A 12,796-nucleotide genomic window follows, 5' to 3' on the forward strand; every position below is an offset into this window, starting at 1 on the left:
ATATTTTGGTACAAGGGCCCAGTTTTAAGTAATATTTTCACATATTAACACTTATAATTAAGGGGTAGTTTGATTTAAGATCAATATTAATATCCTTAACAACTGAATTAAAGCATAAATTCTGACTTATAGATTTGCAAAATGATGTTCATAAGGAAAGAAAGAACATATGCATGTCACCATTTCTCGTGTGCACTAGATTTGTATAAGCAAAAAATTCTAATTTTATTTTTTGCTTATACAAAAAAAACATCTCTTTGAAAGTAATGATATATGTGAAAGATGGCTCTTAACTACATATAAGGTACCCATATGTTTCATGTGTCCCAAAATACACTTATAATCCTTATGATTCCCAAAGCTTCACAATCCTCTGCCAATAACACTCTAGGGAAAATGTTTGACAATTACCTGACAGGAAGAGTCCGGTCACCTTTCCTTCTGTCCATTTCTCTTTGGGGAACAGGGTACCAGCGAAAATTGAGCTTCCAATTGAATCCCCCATAGGTCATATCAGAACCCGCCATGTACTCAAAAGTATCATCACTGATCACGTCGATGATGGGACACACCACTGTTTTCCTGAAATCAGAAAGGCAAATTTAAAAATCTTTCAAAACTTCCCTTTTTGAGGACTAATATAACAATAATACACTAAGTGTTTTCAAAATAAGAACATTTCAGAGGGAAGGGGGTGGGGGGGAGAGGTTAACCAAAGAATTTACATGCATATATGGACACAGACAATAGTGCAGTGAAGGCCTGGGGAGGAGGTGAGCAGGGTGGAGGGGGTCAATGGGGAAAAAAAAGGGGACACCTGCTATATCCTACCAAGCTAGCATCAAGACACTTTATTTATAACTTTTTTATAACCTTCCATCCCTTTTTCATTCATACTTTTACATTATTTGCCACCAAACCACCACCGTCTAGTATTTTTGCTGTAAGCATTGCTAAAAATGTTACCTCAGGCATTTTCAATGCATAATGAACTGGCCATAAAAATAAAATCACAAACAAGAGACGTTAAAACATAAGACATAAACATGAAAATATGGATACAAAAATTAAACCATTTTGTTTAAAATGTGTGTAGATTCATGGCAATACTGTGCAAATAACTGGTTTTATGTTGTGGATTTGACCTGTGGGAAATGTGGGTTCAACCCTGCGACCTCAAAGAGGGCCCTCGGCCTCTCTCTCTTCTGCTGCAGTGTGCACTAGATTTGTGTAAACAAAACATTCTCACATGCGCTAGATTTGTATAAGGATGCCCTGAATTACTGCTGTGCTTGAAAATAAGAAACCAACTCTTAGGGCAAATCACTGTCATCTGAAAGAAATGTTAACTATTTTTTAAATCTTTATTGTTGAAAGTATTATAGATGTCCCCTTTCCCCCCACTGACCTCTTCTAGCCCACACTTGCCCCCAGCCCCAGGCGAAATGCTAACTATTTTAAGACCACCATGTCTACTCGTCACTGTATAGACATGTGAGGGCTAGCTAAAATTTATATAAAAATGGGAGTTATTGCAAGAACTTTGTCAATAAGGAAATGACACCAACCAACCAAACCAAAACTGGTAAGCAGTTACCTTTTTTACTACAGTTGATTGATTTGTCAATGGAGAAATGAAATCAAACAAAAATACTCCAACCTGTCAACCAGTGATTTCATCTTTTTTATGGCAAAACTGCCTCACAGCCAATTAGTTACGCAGCAAAAATATTTTTCTTTACAGAGAAAAACAAATCATCTACAATTGAGAGCACCAATTTTTTTCTTTGCCGACCCTGACACCCTTTATTTACTTCTTTTATCGCTGTAAAACCTACACTTTTTTAAAAAAAATATATTTTATTGATATTTTACAGAGAGGAAGGGAGAGGGATAGAGAGCTAGAAACATCGATGAGAGAGAAACATCGATCAGCTGCCTCCTGCACACCTCCCACTGGGGATGTGCCTGCAACCAAGGTACATGCCCTTGACCGGAATCGAACCCGGGACCCTTCAGTCTGCAGGCCGACGCTCTATCCACTGAGCCAAACTGGTTTCGGCAAACCTACAGCTTCTTAATAATCCTGAGGAACAGAATTCATGGCATCCTTATCTTGTTCCACATCTTTTAAAAAATACTTTCAACATTTCTCCATTAACATGATGTCTGCTTGCTAAGGTTCTGTTGTTTTTAAGTTGTCCTTTCTCAGATTAGTAAATTTCCATTCTCTAATAGTTTGCCAAGTAATTTTAATTATAAATGGACCCTTCTTCTGTACCTACTGAAGTGGTCCCAGAGTTTTAATCATAGTTTCAGAAATGTGTTAATGGGGTATATTATATAAATTGGCTTTATATTAAACTAAACAAATTGGTCATGCTATGATATATATGTGTCTATATAAAATATTACACATACTAATACATATGTGTATATATAATATATATAATCATCTCCCTCTCAGTTGGACTCAGTTTGCTGGCATTGTGATATTTTTGTACTAGCATTCATGAGTAGGTTTGACTATTTTTCAACATATATCTTTTCTGGTTTTCCTGTTAAGGTTATACTAGTTTCATAAAACGAGTTGAGTTGGTCCTCTATTTTTCCATACTCTGTGTATGAATTCTTGGGAGAGATTTGTTCCCCCTGTGCCACCCATGCCAAGGTTGAAGCAGGCCCATTTTCTCTGGGGTGGTGGGATTTATTTCCCCTCCTCACTTACACTGAGGTACAGATGTCAGGGTCCTAGCTCTAGAAAGGTGTTTGCTATTCACCTTCCCACTCAGGCAGGGCCCAGGCTTTGTCTTCTGTCCTGTCTCTCTGTCTTTCAAGACAGAGGCTCAGTGTCCCCAAGTTCAGCGGAAACCGTAAAAGTGAAAGCTGGCTTTTGTATTGAACTACTCACTTGTTCTCACTTTGTTTTGAGACCTACAAAATTTCTTACTTTGCTGCCAAGTCAGTGATGCATTTAAAACTGATTTTTGTATTTTATCCAGCCTTTAGCTTTCCAGCTGGGAAAATTACTCGGGATCCCTAATCTACCACACAGCCTGAACTGGAAGCTGCTGTGATGATTTCAGCCAATCCTCTTCCTTATTTCTGTTGTCACTTCACGGTGTTTCTCTCCACGTGTCCCGGCTCCTGCTTCATCAAGGCTATGTGTTGTCTTTATGCAAGCAAATATTTCCTAAGCCAGTCACCTATTACTTCCTAAAGCTGTTGTATCTCATCGCCAATGTAGGTGCTTCCTGTTCATCTTTGAATGGGTAGAGATTGAGGTCCAGCAATTGCTAACAAACAGAATAGATGTAATGGCTGTGACATGCCCTGTGCTCCACGTGACCAATAAAAGTTTAGCCTGCTAAAATCTAAACCTCAATGTTAAGTTGACACAGATAGGTTCTAGTTCAAATTGCGATGACAAGCAGAAATTCAAGGTCTAGCAGACTGAAGAGTCAGGTGCTCTCCTGATACACAAGAACCAAGCCAGAGCCCAATAGTAGATATTTTTTAACAAATGTCTATTAAGAAAGAAGACAATCAGCCCTAACCGGTTTGGCTCAATGGACAGAGCATCGGCCTGTGGACTGAAAGGTCCCAGGTTTGATTCCGGTCAAGGGCATGTACCTTGGTTGCGGGCACATCCCCAGTAGGAGGTGTGCAGGAGGCAGCTGATCGATGTTTCTCTCTCACCAATGTTTCTAACTCTCTATCCCTCTCCCTTCCTCTCTGTAAAAAAATCAGTAAAATATATTTAAAAAGAAATAAGACCATCAGGGGCATCCACAGCGCCCAATGCTGCTCCTGTATTATCTAATATTATAGTGCTTTTCAACATGCTGTTAAGCATTTTAGGATGTAACACGTGCCGCCCCACCCCCTACTTCTTGCTGTCCTACATTTCCAGGAAAGATGTACACCAAGTATGTCAAACTCGCGGCCAGTGGTTTGCATGCCCCGTTTAATGAGTTTGACATGCTTGAACTGAGATGGGACGTCCTGCCTGCCCCAGTGTTGGCTTCACAGAGTAGAGACAAGCAAAGGGTTTTACCCTACTCTTCCTGACTTCACTGTCCATCTCTTCTGCCCCCGCTCAGTGAACAGAGTATATACACAGTATACATCCTAATCCAGCCTCATTAACAAGACAATTTGCAAACATTCCTTCCAGACTTTAGAATGTGGTCTTCATAATTAGTTTAGAGTGCTCTTTAAGGGTATCTTAAAGGAAACTTCAGAGGAAACTGTTTTTGTATTATTCACAGAGAATTTTGCAACTTACCATGCAGTTTAGGACAAACACACTAAAAACATGTTTACAGACTCCAGAAAATTACCTGTCCTGTTTGATCCTGGCTAAGAGAGGCTCCAGCCACCCCACTGTGCACTCACAGTGAGCGTCTAAGAACGTGATCACTTGGCCTTTGGACACAGCGGCTCCTTTTAACCTGGCTCTGATCAATCCAGAACGTTGTTCCATTCGAATTACATGAACTGGTACTTTCAATTTTTTCACATAACTCTCCAGAGGTCTTTTCAAAAAGTCTGAAAAATTAAAGCAGAAATAACATGAAACACTGAACTGGCTTTATCTAGATGTAAAGCAATTTTGAGCTGCAATATTCATTCAACATATATTTCCTGAGCACTTCGGTGAGGCTCCCTGACTCACAAACCCACTTTGCTATAGGGGACCTAACTGTTTATCTCCCGAGAGAAGTACCAGGGCTGCCTCTCCCTTATTACACAAGGAATCAGGAGGGAGCCTTGGAATTCAGGCTCAAAGACAGGCACGTTACCACATTTCTCTAAGCAGTTCTTAGGCTCATTGCTACTTTTTCTAGTTGTGCTTAAGGATCAGGAATAGAAAGAATATAGTTTGAGGGTATTAAATCCAGACCACAATAGAGAACAGGAACAGCATATGCAATAGCTGTTTGAGTTCAGAAAATTTTGGGATTTCTTCCAAGGTAGAAACTAATTGTCATATTGATTATTACAGTCTCTTATTAGTAGTTCTTTTATCAGGAGATAATAATGAAGTCAAGCTCGGAAGGGAAATGGTGGATTGTAATTGCAAGACCAAACAGAGATCCTTAACAGACAAGTAGGCATCAGTAGAAGCGGTTTTGAGAGGAAAGGGCAAGTGAGGAGAAAAAGGGGGAAGAGAGAAAGGGAGAGGAAGTGGTATATGAAATTAATAGCTATCCTAGAGCCATGTAGACAGAGTTATGACCCTGAGCTAAGGATGTCCTGCCTCCAAAGTACATAATTGACTTTAGAAAGCAAAGAGAATTTTTCAGATCAGGTTATTTCGTGGTATTCATGCCAGAGAAGCTATTGATGGTGGAATGGCCCAATGTCCTTCCAAGTAGGCCCCACATAGTAGGTGTGAGGATAATCTCTCTAGGGAAGAAAAAACCTGAGCTGGAACTACTAGGACTCCGATGACTAGCTTTGTCCCATAGGACTCTAATAATGGGAAGGTGACATGTCAATCAGGTGTATCTATTAAGGGGGTCTCTAAGTACTCAAAGTGGGGATCCAAAGGGATTCCTACATAATGGAGAGGGAAAGACAAATAGGAGTGAAATGATCTTGTCTGTTTAACTAGTAAGAAGACCACAATGACTCAGTATGGAAATAATTAGGGATGTGCCCCACTACACCAGACGAGCCATCATTTCCATTGCTCCAATATGTTTCCTGATATATTTGGGCTAAAAAGAGTATCTGAAAAATATCTGGAATAGAACTCCTTTCTGATCACTACTGTGATTTTATGCATCAAATCTTATGGTCAAAAAGATATACTTGGAGTAAAAACGTGAGGGGAGTGCCAATCCCAGAGGTTGTCACAAATTTTAGATACGGAAGTCTAACGCTCAGAATATTAAATGAACGGATCAAGGTGACACAGCTTGTCAAGAGGTTAATTCAAGACTCAAGAGGTTAATTCAAGATTCAAAGCCATGTCTGCCTGACTTTTTCATCCATAGCAAGAAATCCCAGCAGGAAGCTGCAGAGAGAACAACTCAGGACTGTGGACTTGCCTGATCTGACACACATTTGAATTACTGTATGTCCAGAGTCTGACAGACTCTCCTGTGGAAGGGTGTGAGCTCTGTTCTAGTACTTTACACCACTGCTGGGTGTGTTTTCAACAGTGTGTCTCCCAATAAGTTTCCCCCCAAATATCAGAGAGTTTAAAGTGCTTCAATCTAATTCCAAAATCTCACATATTTGAAGGCTATAATATTCTGTCTATAAATAAAATGAAAAATGAATGATTCTTTGGTCTGGCAGCTCAAAAAAGTTACTATTCCACAAATTTTCTTGACATCTTAGTTTGACACGTTTGTGGCTTTCATGCAATAATGTTAAGAAATAGGTGTCTTCCTAACAGCTGACATTGAGTGATGGACTCAGGGCTGGGTGGGCGACTAGTAACTATTCAAGCCTCATTTTATAAAAATGAGCACAGGGGTAAAGGGGGGAGGGGGCATGTTAGGTGACTGTGATTAGAAATTACTACTGTCATCTAAAAATAAGAGAATCATGTTGATTAGAATATCTTTATAGCTATTATCCTACAAATGGATGCCTAGGCATCTCTCTACCAGGGAGTGTGAGATTGTCAGAGAATGGGAGTGGCAGGGGACATTTCACTGCTCGTAGCAAAATCTGAGAAAGCTTAGCCAGAACTTTAGAAAGAGCAAGGAATTTAAAGTCTAATAAATCTGACTCCTAATCCCTACTAAATAAGAAACTCCCTTTCCTTTTGTGTGAAATGAGAAAAACACAATAGTCATCTTGGATGAGGAACATTCTATCAGTTCTGAGTCTTAAGATAACCAAGATGACAATTACACTAACTTCTGACATGAACTAGGGATTCATCTAGACCAGTGGTCGGCAAACTCATTAGTCAACAGAGCCAAATATCAACAGTACAACGATTGAAATTTCTTTTGAGAGCCAAATTTTTTAAACTTAAACTACTTCTAACGCCACTTCTTCAAAATAGACTCGCCCAGGCCGTGGTATTTTGTGGAAGAGCCACACTCAAGGGGGCCAAAGAGCCGCATGTGGCTCACGAGCCACAATTTGCCGACCACGGATCTAGACTATCTTTACTAGAGGCCCTATAACAGTAAAGTTATAACAGATGTGATGTACCGAGCAGTTCAGAGGTCAAGCCCTTGGTATATAAAGCTAAGCCTCGTATTCCTCATCAATAGAATAGAAATAATGATAGTCCACTTCATACTTCTTTAATAAATGGAGCTACCATCAACTCAGCAGGTTAGCTGTGAAATCAAGTGTCCTGAGGCCATGAACAGACTATGCATACTACACAATAGGAAGCTTGTACAGACAGGCCATGAAAGCAAGGATTAACGGACTGGTAGATTACTCATTCATTCATTAAATAAATCTGTGCACTAAGTAATAGGCACTGTGGGCACTGAGGAGATCATGGTGAACAAACAGACCTGGAGTGTAGAGTCTAATTGGAGGACGGGTGGGGGAACAGGAGACAAACAATTAAATCTCTAGTGAGATTTGTGGGGGAGGACAGTCTTCCAAGACATGTTCAGAATAGAAACTGATCTTGGGAGGTCAAGGAGGCCTCTCTAAAAATAACTTGATTCTGAGTAAACATCAGAGCTGTGCTGTGGGAACGGGTGGGCAGGGAATGGTTAAGATATGACTGAAGATGCGGGAAAAAGCCAGTCACAAAGGCCTTTGAGGAAAGATTCTCATTAGAGAAGTGGCATGATCAGATGTGCATGTCTGAAGGCTCGCTCTGCATGCAGCACAGCATGGGGAGGGAGTGGGGGTGGGGGTATGAGTGCATGTGAGAAGACTAGTCTATTTCACCAATCCAGGTGAGAATGATGGTGCTTGGATGTGCCTTATGAAGAGGAAAAAGCAGACTTAGAGAGTTACTTAAAAATAAAGAGCTTGTTCTGGGGTTCCTGGGCCCAATAGTTACCACCTAAACAAGAGAACCAAAGGAAATTATCCTATATAATAAAAGCCTAATATGCTAAATGTCCAGTCTTCCGTTCAACGAATCTAAGTGTAATATGCTAATGATATGCTAAGGCCGCTCAACCGCTTGCTATGACATGCACTGACCACCAGGGGGCAGACGCTCCGACTGGTAGGTTAGCTTGCTGCTGGGGTCCAGCCGATCGGGGACTGAGATGGGCCGGACATGCCCTGGAGCCCTTCCACGGTCCCACCCTGGGCCTGATCGTGCACCAGTGGGGTCCCTCAGCCTGGCCTGTGCCCTCTCACAATCAGGGCTGAGGGAACCCCCTCTCCTCCTGACTGCATGAATTTCATGCACCAGACTTCTAGTATTGGATAATTCTCAATCTGAATAGCAAGACCACAATTATAACCACAAAAACACAATGCCTAGCAGTCCCCATATATCAGAAATGGTGACCTAAGCTCCTGAGCTTTCTAGGTAGGATGATAAAGGAGAAGCAGATCCCTGCTGGGGGCGCTGGTAACAGTTAGGGACCCTGCTGAATGACTAAGAGCACCCCCCCATGTTTTCTCCTACAGATGAGGAAGGGGAAACAATAACTGACATATGTGACTTTGTCACTTTATAGACTTGTGGGCACATTTTCCTAATTAGGCCACATCCTACAGAAACTGCCTTCTCAGGCACCCAATAGAGTAACAGAGAAACCAAAGGAGGAAATGGGAAAGTAAGTCATTTTATCTGAAGAAAAATCTCTCTCCTTGAGGAATATTTAACTTAGCAAATATCAACATATGAGTAAACCAAATATAAGTCATTGGCAGTAAAGCTGTTTGTGTAGATCACTGCTTAAATGAACTTCAGGTAATTTTCTTAAAGAATTAACTCCTAGCAAACAATTATCCACCTGAGGTTTATACTTTGTCAACAATAATTATTTGTCTTAAGTGTATTCTTAATTTATAATAGCTCTCATTAATTTTTACATTAATCACATTATATATTATACTATTATTGCATGATTATAAACTGTCTCCTTAATTAGATTAGGTAGATAAACTATAAGGTATGTGAGAAAGTAGGACTATAACTTATTCTTTGTTTAAACCACTATAATCTAGCAAACTAATAAGCTTTAAATTGTTATTAATGGGCAAATTGCTCCCAATAATTAGGACATGAAATGATTAATCATGGTTATATATACATATTTAGTGTGAGCACAGGAAGGAGAAGGTATAATGTTACTAAACTATCTTAGCAGATGCAATGAAAGATTAGGCAAGAGAGTAGAAGTGATAGGTCATGAAGTTTAAGGCTAATCAAGGAAGGAAGGGAAGCCATTTTTGGTAGTTCCCTCCAAGTTTTTCTCATGTGAGTTTAGGAATATTGGGGGAATATATGACAACAATGATCCCAAATAGATGTGTGTGGGGGGCGGGGTTGTGGGGGGAGTCTGGGAAAGGCCAGATAACTCTGAACTTAACAGGTTGTTTTAATGATGGACTAAGCCAAGCCTTTCCTACATTAGCTTGTAGTGTGAAATCTCTAAGAAGGATGCAGAATAAATAATGTTGGGCCAAGGTACTTTTAATTAACACACCTTTCCAAAAAGAGTACTTCATGAAACAGTTTGAGGGATTCTAAGCTTGTGGAAAATTCTGAGATTCTTGTAAGAATAGAGTCTTATTATGAGATCAGGGTCATATACCACTTTTTCTCAGGCTCCTTCCTCATCCTTTTCTGCACCTCGCTACAGGTCATTCCTGAACTTGGAAATGAAGTGAAATGGGAAAACCTAAGCAGGATGTGGGGAACTAAGGCTCGCCATTAGGGCTTCATTTTGCCACCAGGGATACTTCCCACAGGACACAGAACTGATGGTTCTAAGACCCAGTTTCTCTCCAATGACCCGGGGCTGCAGCTTCTCACAGAGAAAATCCTAAAGTTATGTGGATTCACTATTCTGCATAAATGTCTATATTATATAGCATTATTTCTTTTTTAAAACAAGAGGAGACACAAATTAAAAGTTAATTAAAGTAATGTTTAAAGTTTCAGTGTGTAATTCTTTTTGCATATGTGAATAAGTCCAAATGCCACAAATATTTTTAGGATAAATTAGAAGTTTGTATAAAGTTACTGGGTTGAAAATGATAGCAACTAGTTTTTAAATCATTAATGACAAACGGTGTAGGATATTATTGGTGTCATAATTTAAAATTTACCTCTTTCACTGGCATCATCTACTAGAACAATTTCTTCTAGCATGTGTCTTGGTGAGCGATTTATGACACTATGGACAGTTCGCAGAAGTGTGCTCCAGGCCTCATTGTGGAAAACAATCACCACACTTGTTGTAGGAAGATTATCTGGATACACCTTTGTTTTACACCTAGAGACAAAGCAAATGCCTTTATAGAAAGTGACTGTTACAATAGCACAATGAATGAATCTAGACTAGAAGGGGCAATAGAACAATATAAACAGTGTGCTCTAGTGGTGGGACTCTTGGTAACTTTCCATTTATTGAGGTTTTGGTTAATGTTGCATGTTTAATGAATAGTACCTATTTAAAGTTATGTTTAAATAAAAATTATTCTAAAGAGGTCAACTGTATTCTTACAATTAGGCACCTCTTTCTGATGAATGTTTTCTGTTGATTCAGTTTAATGGAGAATGTACTTAAGGCTGTGTCATCATCCCAAACGGAATTTATCTCAAGAATCCAATTGGACCAAAACAAAACAAAACAAAACAACAGAACCACTAGGATCTACACAATTTAATAATCTACACAAATATATACCTTCCACAAAGGAGGAGAACTAATATTCACTGAGTATCTATGGTGTACTAGGCATTAGGCTTCCTAATAATTCTGTGAGGTGCTTGGAGCTACATTTCACAGCCAGGAGACAGACACAGCCAGGGAACAGCAGGGCCTGGCTGAGGACTCCACAGTCCATGCTCTGCTGGCCAAGCTCATAATGCTGCCTCCTCAGTACTGAAATATCAACATGCATCTTGTTTAGTAAAGACAATGTCTAGAAATGCAATCATCAGAAAGACCAAACACACTCAAATATATATGCACACAGAATCACTACCACAGTGAGCTGATGCTATTGATGGGAGTGCATTAAATACTGGAGTGGAGTTGGAGTTGACTGAAAATCCCTGTTTTTTAAAGAATGAGTCAAAACACAAGTGGTTTCATTTATGGCCCCTATGTACAACACTGATTAAAAGGTGGCCTATACAATGAGCACACTCGTTATATGTGAATGAAAGGATTACTGAGTAAACTCTAATGCAGGAAATTCACTGTATGGTCTGAGGGTTAGCTTGAGCGCCTGCCGGAGTGTTTTAGGGAATAAAGAGATTAAATTTGCTTAGGATAGTGTTCATCTCAGCAAGACTGGGCTTACCAGAGAATCCATGCAAATACCTAATAATTCAGGAATGTAGAACAACAGAAGTCCCTTGATAAATATTTTTTCTATTATTTTTCAACTGTTCAAGTCCCATTCTACTTATCCTAACCTTCTTACAGCCTGAAATGGCATTAAGAGTTGCATATGCATCATGCCACTTTATCCTTACAACAACACATAAGACAGAGGTATTATGCCAATTTTACAGATGAGGAAACAGGCTTAGCGAAGTGAATATGCACATGTAACCCATCCTCTACTCCATGTCCCTTTGAGCTAAGACTTTCAAGGTATTCTTTGTCATCCACTAAATTTAGCCTGTCACTACCACTCACCAAGGCCAAGTCTGTATTTCTTAAGATGTCTGGCTACCTGCCTGACAGTGTTTTGCAATGTTATATAATTTCTCCTCTGTGTATGCTCATTCAGGCAAGATCTAACCCAAAGAGTGAAGGCAAAGCGCACTGGTTAAGAGTGCATGTTTTGTCACGGACAGATTTCACGTGGGTCACTTATTAACCATCTTTGGTACAAACCATTTAATCTCTCCGAATTTCCCCACCTGCAAACTGGGCATGCTACTACTGTTTTGCTCATCTGCTTAAATATGATCATGTGTATAGTGCCTAGAACATAATAAACATTCAATAAATGGTATCACTTTTTAAACATCTGAGACTAAATATAGAATAAAATTGCCTTATTTGACTTGGAATTTGTCTTAAACCTGCTTTGCTAAGATCACACATTAGAAAAGTTATTCTTTTATTGTTACTTCTATTTAATGCTTCTTGACACTGGAGCAGTGTTATTCTTTCCTCCAGAAAATGTGCCCTTGGAGACGCTGCAAGCAGTAAAGGTTCTTGGCAGGCACAGGGTGACCTGGACACGGCCGGCTACACCACTGGTCCAGGCCCAGCTGAGAACAAGCGAGGCTTTTCTGGATTCAGGAAAGAGGTGAAGAGCTGCACTCTAGGGGCTGTCCCACACTCTTCATCTTTCTACCCCTGGGAACTAGTCTGAAAAGCACCCGCTGGCCAGCTCTGTCCAGCTTTAACAGAGGGATAGTTAAGTATTAATCTATTTCTCATTTAACATTTCATCGTGAATATACTTCAGAAGTCAGCGCTTAGTAAAAGAGAGTGGAGATGGGAAAGCATGCTTGGAGTCGGCTGCTCCTGAGAACTGCAGCTCACTCCCTGAATGGAGGTCTACATCGCAGGTGCCAGGAAGTATTCAAAGTACTGCAAATCCGCATGCAACCCTTGTTATTTTCCTAGGGTACAGATAAGGATCATGAGGTACAGAAAAATCAAGCAACTTGTTCAAAGCCACGGAGCCAGTAAAT

At 40.0% G+C, this 12,796-nt stretch overlaps 1 protein-coding gene across 2 annotated transcripts in view; it reads right to left on the minus strand.

Moving 5' to 3' along the window:
* The window catches only part of GALNT1 (polypeptide N-acetylgalactosaminyltransferase 1), an 80,450-nt gene that overhangs the window by 17,683 nt on the left and 49,971 nt on the right, over positions 1-12,796 (minus strand). For both annotated transcript variants that reach the window (XM_080683153.1, XM_080683152.1), the window contains 3 exons: positions 10,240-10,406; positions 4,344-4,551; positions 412-582 (listed from right to left, as the gene is read on the minus strand). In XM_080683153.1, coding sequence (XP_080539279.1) covers positions 412-582; positions 4,344-4,551; positions 10,240-10,406 — 546 coding nt within the window. The remainder of the gene's footprint in view (positions 1-411; positions 583-4,343; positions 4,552-10,239; positions 10,407-12,796) is intronic.

Source organism: Plecotus auritus, assembly GCF_963455305.1.
Source record: "Plecotus auritus genome assembly, chromosome: 8".
Classification (NCBI taxonomy): Eukaryota; Metazoa; Chordata; class Mammalia; order Chiroptera; family Vespertilionidae; genus Plecotus; species Plecotus auritus.